Source organism: Pararge aegeria, chromosome 8, assembly GCF_905163445.1.
Source record: "Pararge aegeria chromosome 8, ilParAegt1.1, whole genome shotgun sequence".
NCBI classification, from domain to species: Eukaryota; Metazoa; Arthropoda; class Insecta; order Lepidoptera; family Nymphalidae; genus Pararge; species Pararge aegeria.
In genome coordinates, this window is record NC_053187.1 from 5379607 (window position 1) to 5399679 (window position 20073).

The 20073-nt window shown below is 34.2% G+C and overlaps 1 protein-coding gene across 1 annotated transcript; it reads left to right on the plus strand.

Annotated features, from left to right (window-relative positions):
* The first annotated feature begins 13023 nt into the window (after positions 1–13023).
* LOC120625617 lies at positions 13024–15245 on the plus strand. Its single transcript, XM_039892699.1, has 2 exons — positions 13024–13480; positions 14516–15245. The coding sequence occupies exons 1-2, from the start codon at positions 13303–13305 to the stop codon at positions 15211–15213; spliced, it is 876 nt and encodes a 291-aa protein (XP_039748633.1). The 5' UTR covers positions 13024–13302; the 3' UTR covers positions 15214–15245.
* Positions 15246–20073: the final 4828 nt, after the last annotated feature.

The following is a 20073-nucleotide window of genomic DNA, read 5'->3' on the forward strand; positions in this document are numbered from 1 at the left end:
GATTAAAAAAAACCGAATGAATTCGAGGGGAAAAGCACGTAAAGTGTACAGTAGAGCTTGTCATAAAAAGCTGTACCCACTCAGAATAATTTTCATAACATATTATTTATGTTGCGGTGTTTGAAGAACAGACGACGTGGGTGTATTCAGCCTAGAATACAATAGAACTCGCGAGCTAAAATTAAATTTTACCGACTAGAACTAATATAACAAAATACTCAGATAATCTGTTTTAGTGTTATCTGTAGGTAATTGGAGATTTCATCAACGTTTGAATTTACATTTGTTCAAAAAGTCCTATTTATACCTGGTATTTGAGTAAATATAGTTGTTAAGGTTGTCCTTATAACTTATTTTAATATATGTACGTATATGATGAGAGTATTATTGTGAACAATCTTTTCATAACTTCTTAGTGTTAACTACGTTTTAAAAATATTAAAACATAATTAAAACAAATATTCATAATTATCTTATATAATAATATTTTTTATAATGTCTTTTTATATTTTTATAATATTTATTAGAGTTTTTACCTACAATTGGAGGAATTGTCAATTTTTATAAAAATAAAATGCATATAAAAAATTTCAGAACCGATTTTCCGCCTGAGCGCTTTAATCAACGACTCTCCTACCGTCGGTGCCGAAATTAGTATATGCCTTTATTTTTGTTTATTTATTGATTTACTTTAAACTAAAAGTGAATTAAAACATTGTTTACATCTAACATAATACCCAATGGCTTACATAATAAGACGGGTAAGAAAAAACCATTTGTTTAAGCATGTTCAAATAATCGTTTAATATTAGAAGCCTAACACAAGAAAGAAAATTCAAAATAATGCTTAGCGAAAACAGAGTACTTAATATGCCAAATGGCATATTGTGTGATGCATCTCGGTATTTATAAATGATCCGATAAATGTTTTTTATTCCACTTCAAATTAGCCCTTGAGTGCAATATGACCTTGTGGTAAATGATAATGCAGTCTAAGATGGTAACGGGCTAACCTGTTAGTTGTTAGGGGGATATCACAGCAATATTTATTTATTTATTTATTGTCAACTTAAAACTTGCATTTTAAGTTTCTATGAGGATGGAAGATGTCATGTTGCAATGTTTGTTAAAATAAAACTTGAACAATAAAAAACAAATTTGATTATATTAATATTTGGATGCATATACCTACTTACATTATACAGTGTTCTATATACCTATATCTTCTATCTTCTGTTAGCTTTTATTAAAATAAGATGTTAATTTTATTGAAACTTTTGAAACATTACGTAAGTTGTATAAAATAAAAGTACTGATTGTTAAAAAATTAGTTTAAAATTATAAATATTGTTCAAACTTCCGTAAAAATATGTTTAATTTAACTTGTAGATTTTCAAAGAGATGTTTAACGATTTTCATATTTTTAAATCCTTAGTAGCTCAATTTTGACTTCCGGTAATTATGATAAAATAATGTGATTAATCAAAATGAATACTCTTTTAAAATTTCATTTTGGTTTCTTAAAATAGAGGGAATCAGTCTTCATTGAGCTGCTAAGCTAGTTGGTAGTGTTGTGGTGTAAGAAGAAATTAATAAATATATCTGCAGCCGAATAAGTATTGTTAATACTTCTATCTATCTATACACATAAAAGAGAAAGTGTGTGGGTATGTTCCGTATAGGCTCCGAAACGGCTGGACCGATTTCAATGAAACTTTAAGGGAATCTCCGGATTGACCTGGCAAGTAATCCTGTAAAGTTTGGTGACGATCGGAGCACTCCTATTTTTGAACTGTCAAAATGTCAAATACAGCTTTTATTTACTATGATGATATTCTATTGTTGGGTGTACATGGTTGTAGAAAATGATCTTCACCCGAGAATAGAAGAGAATGAATACGGAGAGAAATAAATGATTTAATATATTATGAGACTTAAATTAAAAATTTAATGATGTAAGTTTATTGTTTAAAGAAAATAAAGCAAAATCTAGCCCGACGAAGCGGGCTGGGTACGCTAGTACTAAATAATGTTAATGTAACAAATACACAACATGGCAATCCTTGTAAGTTCAGTCGGAGTTCAACAACAGATCCGTTCTCTTAGCTATGACGTAATGGGCGCGAATGGCGCGCTTTAGCGACGCCTTGTTGAGTGTGTTGGTGCGTATTAAACCCATATTATATATCTAACCCATATCCCTGTTTCGATGCGACATCGTACCAGAACGCTAAACCGCTTGGCGGCAGGTCTTTGTCAGTGGGATTGTACAAGGCAGACAAAATATCATCTAATTAAATTGAAAATGAACCGATCACTTTATCATTTTCACGAAGCCTCTACGGCCTACGCTTTGGATAAATCGTAGCGGCAAAGCGATCGTAGAGGCTTCGTAGAGCACTTAAAGGATTCTTGCGTAACTTAATTTTTCTCGTCTTTTTTTACGATTTTATTTATAAGGCCTTTCTGCGGTTTTTTTGTATTTTTCTATTTTCGAACATAACTTCGGAGTCGAATTCCCATTAGTCGAGAAGAATTCCTTTCAATATGTAAGTATGCGAGGAATTCTTTAGGATATGAAATTTATTTCAAATATTTTATCTCAATAGCCCTCTCAGGTTATTGTTTAAGTGTGATTTTTAAGTATTTTTCTTAAATTCCTTATTGGTTTTATAGTAAACATGTTCAGCTATGAATCATGAGGCCCAGTGTTTAAGCTCCAGGTGAAATTGTTTACAAATATAGGATTTTCTGTTACAGAAAATCTAGCAACCTAGAGTTAGGATACTGGCGGACACCCTTGACTTAGAGAGCACCCTAAACCGTCGTCGGTCCCCCTATTCTAGTAGTGCGTTGGTACTATGCTCTATTACCGTCTCTCTCAAGGGAGAACAGATGAATGCCAACGATAACCAATATAAATGTGAACGATTTAAGCAGTCTGTATGTCCGGCCGTGCGTACTTGCGTTTTCAAAGTTAATTTTTTTTAGTTATTAATAAAATTTGCTTGTCATGCGTACGTGTAACAGGCTAGGTGACGTCATGAAAATTTAATAATAAGATTTTTTACTTACATTTACTTATTCGATTGTGTGTAGTAACTACTATTTATATAGTACCGAAAGAGCGCCATCTATTGAAAATACAGTTCCCCAGTATTGTAACGAGATGGCGCTGATTCGATTATTTACTAATAGAAGTTAACTTTCAGCCAATAAAGTCCACACTAAGTACTAAGGTTCGGTTGTGATTTATCTCCTACGCTCTTCGCAAACTTTGTTCGAGAACTAATGTCAAATCCTTCGCGATTGGAATAAAATTTACACAATACAAATGGTGCGGAGCCAAAATTGCAAGCACGTACTATAGTAGTAATAGAATAGGACAAAGATGGATTTAGCACGTGACGCAATTTGCGAGACTGAGTTAATTAGATTTATTTTAATTGAGTTTAGGTATATCCACTGAAGAGTTATTCAACCCTGAACAAAGTATAAAGTAGGTGAGTTCCGAATCACATGTTAGGTACATGTTAGATAAGCGTTTACTTTCGCATGATATATTTACAAAAAGTTTATTGGTTAGCAAACCATAAGTATTTAGCTAACGAACAAAAATAAAATAGTTCTTTTCTTATCGATCAATATACCTAACTACTGAAAATTTTACAAATGTCACTTACGATCGGGGAACCTATTTTTACACGCTTACGTACCGACTCCTTAAGACGCGATTTTGACCCACTTTATACGGCCAGGTTTTTATTAATTTGGTGTTTGTGGTAGAAAGAAATCACAAAAGTGACTCAGAAAAGTGACGCCAAATGTTGAAGTTTCATATTATATTCAAAAGTTTTCGACATATAAAGGATTACTATAAGTATAAAAAGTTGAACACTTTCTCTTCCTTCTCGGGAGTCTTCCTTTAGTACAGTTTTACATAAATGAAGCAATATGTATATACCCCTGTTTAAGTCGAACTATGTAGAATGAATTTTATTCCGGGAAAAATAGATCTCTCTCAAGAAACAGCTACGAAGAAATAAATCAAAATTAATTATAAATTTCATAGTTTTGTTGGTGTGGCACTTATTTCACGCAGGAACAAACAGACAAAATTACTTTTTGCATAAAGATGGTGTATGGTCTGGTCACCCATCGACCCAGAGACTGTTTCTATGCAAAAAATCAGGTCAATCCACCGCTTAGTTGCCGCATAAAATAGTACGAACTAACAAGCGGACTTTAGCATTTATATTTTTAGTAGGGATAGGAAAATACACAGAATTAAGGACGTACAGACTCCTCATTCAGCCATGCAGCCTGCATTGTGTCCAAAAACAGAGAAAAAAGTAAGCCTCACTTTACACCCGCGGAATGTTGCTAGCTCACAAACTTTCTCATTTTTCCCCATTTTACAGTAAACGTTTAGGCTAACCGCCTGTTCAGGAAACACTGCTAAAGTGGACTGGTTTTTGATGCTTTAATATTAGTCGTGTACACGGTTTCTGTATGTTCTTATTTCTGTGGGAAGATAGTAACTTTAAATAACTTTGAGAGTAGTGAAACAGTTCAAAGGATAGGTGGTAAGTAAATTATGTATTCTTAGGTATAAACAGCGTCAGAGCATGACCTCGTTTCTTGGGTTCGGTGATCGCGGGTGGGCGTGTCATGGAGCGACGACTCAATGTAAACCTTCAAATACCTATTAAATACTAGCTGTTGCCCGCGTATTCGTCTGCGTTTTTAAAGTATTCAGTATCGCTAAGCCTTAAATGAGTATAGTAGTGTGACTGTCAATTAATTATAGACAAATAATTTGCAATAAAATAAAATTGCGACTATAATTAAAGACCCAAGCTATCCTATCTCTTAAGTTGGACCAGACTGCTCGCGGTGTGCCAATTTAATTTAAAATCGGTTAACTAGTTTAGGAGTCCATCGCGGACAAACATCGTGACAGGAGATTTATATATATTAAGAAGATTTGCAAATAATAGGAAAGAAATTTAAAAATTACCGCGAGGAATATTTCTTAACATGTTTATAAATGTGAAAGTATGTTTGTTTGTTTGTTTTTCCTTAGCGCTATGAATTTAAGTAGGAGGTCCGGGGTTGGATTCCTGGCAAGGGCAAGGTGGTCTGGTGGGAGTCTTTGGTTGTGACTAGTTACCACCCTAAAACCAAAGACGTGCCTACCATATATGGTATGACTACCATTCTCCCTAGAAGGTTACCCCGCTTCCATTTTAGACTGCATCATCACTTACTACCAGGTGAGATTGCAGTGAAGGGACCAATCTGTTTGATTTCTGGCATAGAGTTAATTAAATAAACGAAGAGTTTTTTTTTTAATATATAGACAAATGCTTGACTGCAATCACACCTGATGGTAAGTGATGATGCAGCCTAAGATGAAGCGTGCTTATAGTAACATAGGCTATTTTTTATTTCAGGAAAACAAACGGTTCCCTCTGCATTTGTAAGAAATCGGGTAATAACTAGTAGTTTATGTAACACGTAGCAGAAAATATTTAAAAAAAACCTATTATAATATTAAAGCCTATAAATAAATTTGTCATTCAAAATCAAGATCTAGAGAATACTTCCTAGCTACCTTCAATCCTGAAATTTAACACAAAGTCCTTACTTTGTGTTAAATTGACATTGTAAGACACAATTGTTCCAAGGAACGGAAACCTCAACGCGCGAGTGTTGGGTATACTTGTTCAGGTTTTCCTCGTTTTAATAGATAACAGAGTGGAAAAAACAGATAAACCCGATATTGTTGACCCTGCAATGTTGTTTAAAAAGTTCAAATCAATCCTTTAAAATGTTTGGGTTTAATTATATCACGTCAACTAATGGAAGTTCACTGCTGGATATAACACTCTTGTGAGAGAGTTCGCGGTAGGCGGAGTAAACAGACGGTTAAAAAAAACCATCCAGTTTGTTGGGCTTCTTGTTAGACAAGGAGCGTAGCTTTAATTTTATGTTTACGAATATAAGGGTCATATTATCATCTCCTTACAATGGCAAAAGTTTGTTCAAACCCATCAACTGCTTTATATAGTTCTATTTGTATGGAAACATACACATTCACATAACATACTCTCCAATAATTTACAATATGGAAATTGCAAAAAGGTTGTATTTAAGCTGACGTGTAGAGTAAGAAAGAATTTTATTTCTTGTAATTGATGATAATTCTGATTTTCGGTATTAATATAGAAGATATAATGCCTGATAAAAAATCACTGTGTATAAAATTTACCCTAGCTAATTGTCGGGCGAATGTCGCAGTGGGCAGCGACCCTGCTTTCTGAGTGCAAGGCCGTGGGTTCGATTCCCACAAGTGAAAAATGTTTGTGTGATGAACATGAATGTTTAACAGTGCCTGCGTGTTTATATGCATATTATATAAGTATTTTATGTTTTTTATTTATAAAAATATGCATCAGTCATCTTTGTAGCCAAAACACAAGCTACGCTTACTTTGAAACTAGATGGCGTTAGAGAATTGTCGTAGTATATTTATTTGAATAACTTAAAATATTATTTACACGTGTACACTTATTTGGGTACGTATGAAAAAATTGTTAAAATATTATCCTGGACCGTAACCTTTATGCTGTTGCCGTAGCAATCCGTGACCCCATATGACCTTAACTGTAAACACAACTACAGTTATGTCCCTACTCTCTAAGATTACCTATTGATCACAGGAAGAGTTGTGGATCAAGAATTTTCATTGTTATGAAAACTGCTGCAATACCTCTACCGCTCTGGGGAATATAATGATGATGCAGTTTAAATGGTTCTTATTGTCACCATTATCAAAATTCTCTGTTCTCATTTATATTATTAGTTAGGAAGTGAGGATCTGTACGGATAAACATGTTAAGAGTACCTTGTGTCTATTTTTACATTTCTTTCCTATTACTTGCAAATATTAAACAGGTATTTGAAGGTTGCATTTCAAGTAGGCCTTCTTTATAAGCAGTATAAAGTCAAAGTCAAAGTCAAATATTTCTTTATTCAAAAAGGCATATAGATGGCACTTTCGATGCGTACATTACATGTAAAACATGACATAGAAGTGAGTTGATGGCGATAACTAAATTCGTCTACTTAAAACTAAAGCTACGAGGGCTCCAAATGCGCCCTGGTCCAAGAAGAAGTACACAACAAACTTAGCCGGTTGTTATTTTGTGATAACAAAAAAAAAAAAAAATTTGGAAAATCCAAAAGTGCACGCCTCATAATCTCATCTTTTTCACAATAAAATTGATTTTTTTTTAACTGAAACTTTCAATGCTCATTACAAATTTTTTTTTTCATATTAATTATTATTCATTTTTTGTAAACAAGACACGGGAATGTCATAATGATTGCACATTGAAAGTTACAATTAATATTAGCTAGAATAATTACATGGAAATTTAACGACAGTGAATTGAACGAAAATTAATTAATTAATTAATTAAAAAAAAAAATATTCCGATACGATCATTTTTTCGACCAATTTTGATGCCACATACACCGGCCGTCCATACACGGACGTCCAGAAAAGATTATGTTTAATGTTATTATTTACTATGTTAAACAAAAAAAATTGTTATTGAAATGTATTTTATGTGCCTGACAAATTATTTGACTTGATATTAGTGTACTCAAATTAACCTGTAAGTGCAATATAAATAACAAAAAATCAATTTCAGTTTCGAGAAAACTGCTTTTTTTGAAATTCGAGAGTAGAGCACAACCTCAACGCTTCGCTTATGAGGCGTGCAACAACGCTTCGCTTATGAGGCGTGCAATATTAAGCCGACTATGTTTGTTGTGGCGCGTTTGGAACTTTGCTAGGTATAGGCTTAAGTTAACGAATCACCATCACCTCACAATAATAATTATGTAAACATATAGGTATGCATAAATTTTCATGAGTGCTTGTGTCAGGCTAACAAAAATTAAATAATTGTGGTAAAAATTTTACCACACCACAGTCTCTGTGGAGATAGAGAGGAAAAATTATGAAAAATAGTAGGATCCAACTATTTTTGGTCACAAACACAGTTATATAAATTTTATTCACAAGAAAATGCGACGAAATTTATTTGCGTACAATTTATAATATCCCGTGAGATTAAAAATTTTGCTGCGTTGCCGACGCCCGTCTCCAAAAAGCAAGCTACGGTCAAAGCAAAAGTCAAATACCAAATCAATGGATAGAAGTTGAGAAATGCTAAATTTTTCTACAATAATTTCTTCCAAATTTTAAAAACTGTGTAACACTACTTACTGTGAAGGTGAAGCTAAGTTTTTTAACTGAAGGGGTTATATCATTTTTGGGTATTTTACCAAAAGTATTCTTAGAAATAAATGGTTTGAGAGTAATATTTAACAAAACTTTTTAATCATATGTTTTAATCTTAAAGCATATTGGTATATTATGTGTCATAGATGTGGAAAGTGGCCGACTTTGAATAGAAACTTAATTAAATATAATTTAAAAACAATCATTTGTTAGTGCACTTCTGGTGCTCGCAAAATATTCTCTCAAAATTTCCTAAGTTGAGTCGGTTGGCTGTAGGTTGCCCGACCAAGTTTTGTTTCGAAATAAGACAATGGAAAGTATCATTCAACTAACGGCATCAACCGTGAATGTGAATATGTCATGGTGTGTATTTTACATTGTGCAAATTATGTAAATGTTAAAAAGAATAGACATGGTATTTAAGTATAACTACAGGCACACGAAACTAAACACCTACGGCTCCGTTGGTGTACACAATTGTGCACGTTGCAGTACGTGTTCCTTTCCTACGAAATGTTGCTTTGTTTATATAAGTGATGATTTAGCACTTACTATCAGGTGAGTTCGTCATCTGATTGATCCGTCAATTATAACTATAAAAAAAAATTAATGGATAAACTTTTATAGCAACAATACAAAAGCACTATTATTTTTTTCTAAATGAGAATAACAACACGACACAGCGTATACAATTTTTGATGTAGTTCTTACATACTAGTTACGTGCGCTCATATAACTATCTACTCGTACATATTTTAAAACTTGTTAAAAATTATTTAGCTGTCTTTTCATCCAATAAGAATATTAAATTCATCCGATCCCGGGATTATTATAATAGTTAATTCAATTGGAAAGCTTAACTTCAATTCCTATTTAACTGATTGAAAATTTACTTGATTGTTATTTGGAATATCAAAGAATCCAAAAAAGAATAAAATGGTTTCAATAAAACTAAATAACTGGATTTAAAACTAGATCTATTCAAATAAAACTGAAGAGGATTTTTCTTATACTCGCTAATCTAAAGACAGCTAAATTCTTGAAAAGGTTACGACACTTATGTAACATCAACAGCAAAAGAAAAAAATACTCTTATACGACCCGGTAGGTCAGGGTGTATAATAGTGGACGAAAGGAACCACTATTTATAAATAAAATCGACATTTTACACTGATCACTAATTTTATTGGATTCTATAAATTGCTGTTAAATTGCGAATGATTTTCTGAAGTTAATTGTGTACTGAATTCTTACTCCACAGAGCTTCAACCAATCTTTATTAAAATGCTTACGGACTATACTGAGTGCATAGACAAACTAAGCAACAGTTATAAATTCTGTAAAAATAAAAAATTCTGACTTTTTATTTAAAAATGGGAAACGTCGTCTTGGTCTCTTCGAAAATTTGTTGACAATTAGATACATTTCTGAAAATCGTGATTAAAAGTTAAATAAACAGTGTACTCCTTACCTACAGTACCGCTGTACAGTACACTGATATAAATACCAATAGGTACTTTATAACATATAGAACTTCTGAGCAGTTTTTTTAATCGTATTATATTTTTGATTTCTACTAAAAAGAAACTCAAATACTTCTTTCACTACACGTAGAAAATTGATGGAACATCGTCATAAGAAGACACTAATGAAAAGAGCGAGGAAGCCGGTAACTGCGTAATATTTACAGTACGCAGTCACGTAGAGAAAGACGTCCTTGAGCAAGCGTCCTGCTTAGATCTGAACCGGTTAAAATCCAACGCAAACTGCTTAAAAGTACGCATAAACAAAAAAAAAACTTACCGTTTATTAGTTTCAAGGTGGCGGCGTCTGTGTATTGATGAAACTTCAAATATAAACAAGGAAGTGGTATTGAAAATGGCGTTGCAACACGAAATGGCGACTGAAAGTGTCCGCACAGCAGCGCCCGGCCAGAGTGACTGAAACTGAGGGAGTTTGGTGGGCGGGGTGAGCGTAGTGATGGGGAGGATTATAGCGATAGCATTCAATGGTTCTATTTCTATTTTTCATAAACTTAATTATTTCTTAACAAGCTGTTGCCCGCTTGCTTTGTTCGGGTTTATTACGGTTTTTCACTCTTGGGGACCTGGCATAAAAATAAGTTACAGCCCGTCTTTTCAATAACCAATCAACTGATTTGATTTTTGGCCAGTCCATAAATCAAATCAGTTGATTGGTTGCTCGGTTGGAGCGTAAAAGAAGGACAAATAAATAAACACACTCGTATTTATAATATTATATAGTATAACAAATTAGTATAGTACAGTTTAGTGGAGCTAAGCATTAGTAGTATAGCTTTTTGTAATAGAGCTCGTTGGGGGTCTAGTACCATGCTTATTTTTATGGAAATTAAGCTTAATATGCTATACTCCGCGAAAAGAAGATAAATCTGTATGGTGTAATTTATTCAATCCTTAGACTCCACACAAACATATGGTAAATATTAATAATTCTTCGGCAATGTACCCTCTGCGCACGTTTCGCTCCGAAACCGATCTGTTTAGTGTGGAGTATGAGGATTGAAGAAATTGTAAATTACACCATACACATTCTCCTGCCTGCTTCTATCCAATATGCTTATTTTTGCTCTAAGCAGTATTTTTGCATGCTGTGTTCCAGTCTGAAGTGCGTGGGTGCCGGTGTAATTACAGGCCCATGAGGCTTAACACTTGATGGACACAGGGCGGCACGTTGCAGGACGGGTTCCTTGCATACCCTGCGAAATGTTGCTCTGTTTATAGGCCATGGTTTTCCATTTAGTATCAGGTAGGCCATCTGCTTGGTTCATCAATAATTAATATTAATTTAAAAAAAATAATGAACTGCCCTTCAAGAGTGCTTGCCTTCCTTCCGTTTCCATTCAATTACAAAAGGAACTTTCGGAAAAATGCCTGACTTTAAAAAAAAAAAAAAAAAAGAGTTTGTGTTCTTATGTACACGCGTTAAAAGTTATACTTCTTTGGCGTATGTTAAAAAAATAACTGAAATGCAGTAGTGATTAACGACAAATATTAAAATTAATCAAAAAGATTTTATATAAATAAAAAAGGTTTTATTAACGTAATAATAATATCTATTTATTCACACTGTGTGTACTGTTACTAGGATGACCCCAATTTCAATGTATTATTTTGCTGTACGAAACTAAATTAAATTTTGATTTAAATTTAATTACTGTTACGAAACACGTGTTCTAAATATAAAAATATTAGAATATACAACTTGAACATAGTTATCGATTTGCATGCCACCTAACTTAACTTAATCACTTTTACCATTTTTTCTCCATCGCGCCAAAATAAATATAACTTCAATAAAAAGTGTATAGACTTAACAAAGCCTAATAAATTATGTTGCTTGGCTGGTGATACACCAAGGCAGAGCACTCTTGTTTAGATGCCTATTCGATCTGGATTTTAAGGCCCTCATATATTGGGTTGGAGAAAATTGAAGCCCGCAATGGCATCTTTATCAATCATCTGATGACCCGTGATAGTTCACTGCTCCCTTCTTCTCTTTTTTCATTTTTTATTATTTAAGTTTGAGTATAATTATTTTTTTAATTTACTGTTTCATATTAAATTTTTTGTATTATTTTTAAGTTAATATAATTTTTATATATTATATTCCTATTGGTTACTTATATGTCTTTAACTATAAATATTATGTTAAATAAATTATGTATATTAATTTGTTTAATGATAAAAAATACAGAAATGAAATATATATTTATTTAATTTCTGTTTTTTTTATCTTCGCCATTGGTTGCCTGGAAGAAATTGTTATGAAGCGATAAGGCCGCTAAATTGTATTAGTTATTTTGTTATACTTTTCTTTGATCTTGATGTGCTTTTTGTGGTGTGCAATAAAAGTATATTCATTCATTCATTCATTCATCTTTGCGGTTCGTAGTAGAAACGCGGCTTTTAAGGTATCCATGGGATATCATTTCAACTGTGTAACTTTATTTTATTTTGCTATTCGAACAGGACTACTTGTGGGCATATAACTCTCACACCAAGGCTACTGATTCTTTATGTATCTAATAGTAATTTTAAATGCTCGAAAAATGTACGTTGTAACATACCTAATGTCACATATCTTACATGTTGTTAAGTATACAAAGAATATTCACGTTGCAAATCACAGTTACAATTAGAATGTTATGGAAAATCTTATTCCCTGATGAAAGTGCGACAGTCTTAGCTACGACAGAAGCGCGGTAACCTGTCAGGCGGATGGCATTTTCTCTAAATCGAGTATAAAATACCCTTTTTATAAGTGATTTTCTTGTACTTCACTCCAATCTAGGCATTTTTATTCGCTGCAATAGTTAGCATACCTATTTGTAAAAATGCATCGATAGACAGTGATCTCCACATCACTACTTAAATCATAGCTACCTATTGAAGTAGGTACGCCCCGAGTGCCGGCCGGCGTAGCATGTACGAAAACTGTATCGTACAAACTACAAAACCTCTTTCAACATCAGCCTTTGTTTTACTAGTACGTACTTTACCTATCGACAATGGGGCGAGCATTACGTTATAGCATTACAGGGTTTTTAAGGATATGCATAGCCAACTTAAATATGATTTTGGTGTGATTTCGATTGCACACAAATCACTACACAAAATTGACAAGTGTATTCAGTTAGTAACATATTAGAATTAGTATCTTAGGCCGGGTTCCCACTATGCCGGACCGGCAGATCTCCCGGTCCGGTAAAATTGCCGGAAGGCCTAGTGGCGGTACAAATTGTATGAAGCTATTCACATGATCCCGAGTCTGGCTTTTTCGCCGAGCCCGGCATTTTTACCGAGCGTTTTGTCACTACAAAATGCCGGCAAAATCACCGGACCGGAATAATGTGAACCAGTTCGACCCGCGTTCCCCGCCCCGCCCCGCCCGTTCTCCCCGCACTTCATTCGGCTCGCATTTTCTGAGTAAAGTAGACGTGTAGCATGAGCGACATACAAATAGAAACTTTAATTACGCTTGTCCAAGAGAGACCTGTTCTGTGGGACAAGACCGAAGATGTCTATAAAGACAAAAACTTAAAGTTAGCAGCATGGCGTGAAGTATGTTTAATACTGAAACCAAACTTCGATGAACTGGAAGAAAAAGAAAGAAAACAGTACGGTGAGTTTTTTAAATATTTTTATTGATAAAAATGCATTCACAAATTTTAATTTATAGCTGCTGCCTGCCACGGAACGGAACCAATATCCGAAACAAAATAATTAGTAAATGCTGTTCGTATAGCATTGGCATTAGGGCCACCTCGAGTCGACCCATTTCGATCCACGGGTCTCGTTTCTTGTTCTTGTCCATTTTCTATATTTTGGTAACTTTCAAAATTTATACCGTCTTTTTCTCTAACAAAATTATGTAAGACTGTACAAGCTTTAATTACTTTAATTGCTGTGTCTACGTTCAGATCTATAGGCCGATGGAGTATTCGCCACTTATTTGCTAGAATACCAAAAGCGCACTCAACGTACCTTCGTGCTCGACTTAATCTATAGTTAAAAATCTTTTTATCATTATTCAAATGTGTACCTCCATATGGACGTAGGAGATTAGGTGTTAAAGCAAAGCCTTCATCGCCAACTAGTATAAACGGTAATTCCTCGTGCATGTTTGTATGAAGTGGTCGAGGCTTTGGTACATTTAAAGTACCATCATTGATTTTTTTCCAAAATATACTATCCTTTAATATAGTGGAATCGCATTCCTTGCCATACGAGCCCACACTGATAAAAATAAATCGGTACTCTGAATCGACAATTGCCATTAATACAAAAGAATAATATTCCTTGTAATTAAAGAACATAGAACCACTCTTGGCTGGCTTCAAAATTCTAATATGTTTGCCATCTACTGCTCCAATACAGTGAGGAAAGTTGGCTTTTCTTTCGAATCAGGCTTCTCTCCCATTCTCTCTCAGTATCAGGCAGCTTAAGAAAATCTGTCTGTAGGCTTTCCCAAATGACGTTGCTCATTTCTTTTATTATTTTACTTATTGTCGAAACGCCTACTCTGTATGAGTAATGTATTTCTTTGAATGAACATCCTGAAGCTAAATATCTGAAAAAAGTATATTTTGTTACTACATATTACATTATATGTCACCAATAAATAAATTCAATTCTGATATTTTTTTATTTATTTCAGGAAAACTGGTTTCAACTAAATGGAATAATATACGAGATTCATGGCTTAAGACGGTGAAAAAACAAAAAGATGAGTCTAAATCTGGATCTTCGGCCAAAAAGACACGAAATTATTTATATCACGAGCAATTAATGTTTTTGAAAAAGGTCTCCGAACCTCGACCGCCTCATGAGTCGGGTTCAAAAAAAGCAAGAACCGAGACTGAAGTAGGCATGGAATCAGATTTTCGTTCATCTTTAATTAAAGATAAAAGAACAATTGATAATAAAGAAGTAAATGAGAAGATGTCAAAGTTTTTGGATTCCAGAATGAACCCAGAAAAAGAAAACCATCATCTTTCTTTTTTCAAAGGCATTATACCAGTCTTGAACACTTTAACTATCGAAGAGACTTTAGAATTTCAAGCCAGCGTCCTGACAATGTTGCAAAAAATTAAAAGTAGGAATTATGAGAGAGAGAATTACGGACATTGGCGTCATTATAATCAGATGACCGGACCAGATCAGTATACTCGCTCTGGATACTACACACATCCTAATCAACAGGCGACACCTACGCAAGATCAACACTCTGGATACTCTACAACACCTATACCATCAACTTCTTCCCAAATTCCAGTGAATCCAGTTTCGCCAACAGCATCTACTCATTCCATATACTCCCAAGAGTCAGAATATTTAGATTTTGAAGGGTTTTAAATTTGAGTACAAATAAATACTTAAGTGACTAATTTGCATTTTTAATTAATAATTATTTATTGTCAAAAGAACACACACACACACTTTACCTTAAACAAATGGCCAATCTTTGTTCTGGGCAAATACATTCTCTAAAACTTGTATTTCGTACTCTTATGCCTGGTGAAAGTCGTCCCAGTAAATCGTCAAAAGTGGTTGTTGTCATTCGAAAATAATTGAAGAACTTTGATCCGTCACTTCTAAGTTCACCCATCAATGTTTCAAATGTCCCTAGTGTAAATCTTTCCCGTAAAATAGGATGTACCCAATACTTTCTTCTTTTATTTTGCCTTCTGTACCACCACCACCACAACACAACAATTTCGTCGTCCATTGTGGGCACAGGTCCAAATTCAACTGAGGTGCTTTAAATGTGAACACTCTGTCCGGTGTCCGGTTTCCGGCAGATCTGCCGGTCCGGCATAGTGGGAACCCGGCCTTACTTACTAGAATTATCATGAAGAAAAGGGCGAAGTTTATTTTGGCTGTCAATATAGTTTATAGTTTCATTTTTCTTACTGAATTTGCACTAATTAATATTACTAATTACTAAACTAATTAATACTAACTAATTAATATAATTCTTCTGTGCGTGTGTATGTCACTGAACTCCTCCTAAACGGCTGGACCGATTTGAATGAATTGAATGAAGGCTATAGAGTATATACCATCACGCTAAGACTAAAAGGAGCATAGGACCAATGAAGAATGTTTCAAAATCGGCCACTTAGCTTACGCCACGTGCGCTGCGTAAACGGTTAAAGTTTAGATAAAATCACGCATAAAAAAGTTTCTCCCTTTATAAGTTCTAAAAAAGCCTGGTACAGGCGACAGCATGTCTATCTTTTAAGGTTGACTTTTACGCGGACGACGTCGCGAGGGACCACTAGTACTTTATAATTATCATCGTAACCTATTATAGTACCTACTACTATTGGATATAAACCTCTTTTATATTAGAAAGAGTGTTAGAGCCTAGACCTTCCACGAAGTTCTTATTCAGCATTATTTTCATCATCATGTCAACCAATGGACTTCATATCCTTGGCATGGTCTTTTGTACGAAGTTCCAAATACCAATGTGTCACTTAGATTCAGCAGCTCCCTGCGATACGTTTGATGTCTGTCCACCACGTCGAGTCTACTATAGACTCTACGTTTGCAAGGTCACCTTTCCAGCACCTTGGGCTACCAAAGTCCATCGGTTCTACGAGCTGTGTGGCCCACCCATTGCCATGGGGACTTCAACGATAATGAATTCATAATTATTTATTAATATAAATAAATAAATATACTACGACAATACACACATCGCCATCTAGCCCCACACATTGTAACGACTTCTATGCTAGAGAAAACAACTGGAACCAATTTGATATGCCATTCGGGGAATGTTAGAAAGCTTTAGTTGTCATACCCGTGGGGTTAGTAACGTAGATCAAAGTTGAGATCTGATGTCTCAACTTTGCCACGCCACACATCCCCACCCAATAATGATGTACCTAAGGTTTACTTTTGTAACTGTGACTTACTGTATAATGCGTTTGTCAAAATGAGAGGACGTATGGACAGGAAGGTCACTGCCCAGCGGATTAAGCGGCGAACCTAGGGCGGGCGGACCCTATCGCGTCATCGCTTGTATCATTGACTGATACACCGTGAATTTATAATCGTGTTATGAGTATATCAGCGACACTTTGAATGTAACAGTTTTATTAAATAGACAAAACCTTTATTGAGTACTTTATTTACGTTCCAAAAACAAATCAAGACAACAGCAATAGAAACAAATAAAAAACTTTGCTAAGTTAGACAAACTAAAACCAAACTAAAATTAATTTTGTAAAATTTTGGTATTACTGTCGTCAAAGTATCAATTACTCAGCTCTGTTTTGCAGCATATCTATAGCAAATACTGCAACGCTGATTTTCAAAACCCCTTACTAGTATTATATTAGTAAAATATAAATATTATCAATATAATATAATACGTATATTACATTAAAAATAAACGAATGAATATACTTTTATTATAAACCACTAAATAACATAGAACAGAAAAACAATTACAACACAGAGAATACAATTTGGTGGTCTTATCGCTACATAGTAGTGAGATGATGGCATAACAGCATTCGTAATCTTTAAACCGAGGTTACGAGAGTTCAAAACGCGCCCTGATCTAAGAAGAAGCCCAAAACTAACTTAGCAAAGTGTTATTTTTGCCATCACAATCCCACATTGTCATTTAAAACCTTTAGTAGTAGTTTAGTTAGGTACCCATCTGTACACTTTGTATCTTTAGTTATGTGTTCGACCGTAACAATAGGAAGTTCTTACTCCGACCGGGTGACGGTGCTCAGGGACCGGACCGAAGTCCGACCATTCTTCTTTGGAAGTTGTATATATGTTCATTTTTTGTGAACACATCTTTGATGCCAGATCTTTGTTACGCCACCTAGTGGTAACAGTTAAAACCCAGCTTGACAAAATTTTGCATGAAATTAGCTTAAATCCAGCAACTAGCAGGCAAACAAATAATTCCCAAAAGATTCAAAAAAAATGTTACGCGGATAAAGTTGCGGTAAAAGCTTTTATATAACATAAAGTTAAGGCTTCTTTAGTAAGGATTCCGAATAGTATAAGTACATCTGCGTGGTTCTATTCATCTACACCCTTCCGAAACAAAGAAAACAAGAGAAGCTCTAAAAAGTATAAACTGGTGGCTTTGTTTAGTGGCAGTGTTTTTTAATAATAATAAGGATAATGTAGCTTTCGTAGCTTTAGGTTTAAGTTGGCGAAAGAAGTTATCACCATCCCCTTACAATTATGTAAACATATACACATATATATATATATATATATATATATATATATATATAATAATGTTTATAATACTCCCTTCAATGGGTAGTTGAAATAAAGACGATATTGCGTTTCTGTGAAAATACAAGAAACAACATTTAAAGCCCTTACTTCAGGTCTTTAAAATCAAAATAATTTCTTCTTAAACATCCTTTTCTTTATGTCACTTATCACTGTAAAAACATTGGTGACTTTCAGAAAAGGTTCGATATATGAACTCGAGAAAAGAGTTCTTTACATCTCCCCCTTCGGAGAATAACAATTTCATTTCATAATGTATGTTATTGTTCATTCATTGATAAAAACTGGAGAAAGTTTTGTTATGTGGTAGAGATTTGATTCCGTTTTGCTGCGTCCGGTATCAACTTCATAAATTGAGTTAGAAATCTTCTTCAGAATTTTTTCGGTCCAATCCTCAATTCATCTATTTTCTTTCTATTTAATCGGTTCCCGTTTTCCACCTAGACTCTGTCTCCCACTTCAAATTTATATTCTTCCCTGTGAATGTCAAATTTTTTTTTATTATAGTTGTGAGATTTTATTGTGTTCTCAAGAGCTAATCTTCTATCTCTTTTGAGATCTTCTTTTGTACATTTGGATTGTAATTCAATTGGTAGAATATTTACATTTTCTCCTTCTAATAGATATTTTGGAGCAAATTTCGTAACCGTGTGCTCCGTTTCATTATATTTTTCAACACATTTCCCTGCAATAGTGGTCCACGCCATTTTTTTATCACTTTCATTGATCTTATTGATTAAAGTCTGATTTAATCTTTCATTAAGTCCATTCGAAAATGGTGAATCTACGGCAGTGAAAACTATTCTTATATTTTACTTCTTCAAAAATTCTTTGAATTTTTTGGAATTTAGTTAATTTAATTCTTTACATATATATATAAACGCTTCATAAGTGCCTGTGATAGGCCTACATGAATAAAGAAATTTTGAATTTATATAAGACTTACTCAAACGGGGGTGTCTTGTGATTAGTGGCACGCATAACGCGAACTTGTACTGACCCCAACGTGGGCGCGAGCTAGCCGGTTTGGCCTTGCCTTTACTCTACGTACGTTTTTTTAATTACTTAAGCAGGGATCTAGCTAGTGACTGCCTACGCATAGTTATTTTTAAATTATTGGTTTGTTTCTTTTGTTTGCAATGTGTCTTGTGTTTTCTGTAATGCAGATTTCTAAGAGAAACCCGACAGCTCACTGTGTAATGTTAATAAGCTTAGATACTTATTTAGTTAAGTAGGCAAGTACTTACTTTAAATAGACAACCGGAGACGTGTAGTTAGAAGTAGTCATAAGTAGAGTTGTTACTTAGATATTTTCTAACATAAAACTTAAGCCGTTCTATTGTTTTTATAGTAATACTAGCGTACCTACTCTGCTTAGCCGGGCTAGATTTTGTTTTATTTTATTTAAACAATAAACTTACATCATTAAATTTTTAATTTAAGTCTCATAATATATTAAATCATTTATTTCTCTCCGTATTCATTCTCTTCTTTTCTCATCTCGAGCGGGTGAAGATCATTATCTACACCCATGTACACCCAACAATAGAATATCATCATAGTAAATAAAAGCTGTATTTGACAGTTAAAAATAGGAGTGCTCCGATCGTCACCAAACTTTATAGGATTACTCACCAGGTCAATCCGGAGATTCCCTGAAAGTTTCAGTGAAATCGGTCCAGCCGTTTCAAAGCCTATACGGAACATACCCACATACTTTCTCTTTTATATATATATATAGGATTAGTGGAAAACGCTCACATGTAGCTATTCGTATGTATGTTCTAAATAGTGTACCCCACCTATTCGTTTTTCTTTTTAGTTTTCCTTATCCTAAGGTTGCCTGGCAGAGATCGCATAGCGATAAGGCCGCCTTTTGTATACTGCTCCATCCTTCATGTGTTTATTCTTTTTTTTTTTATTCGTTTTTCTGAG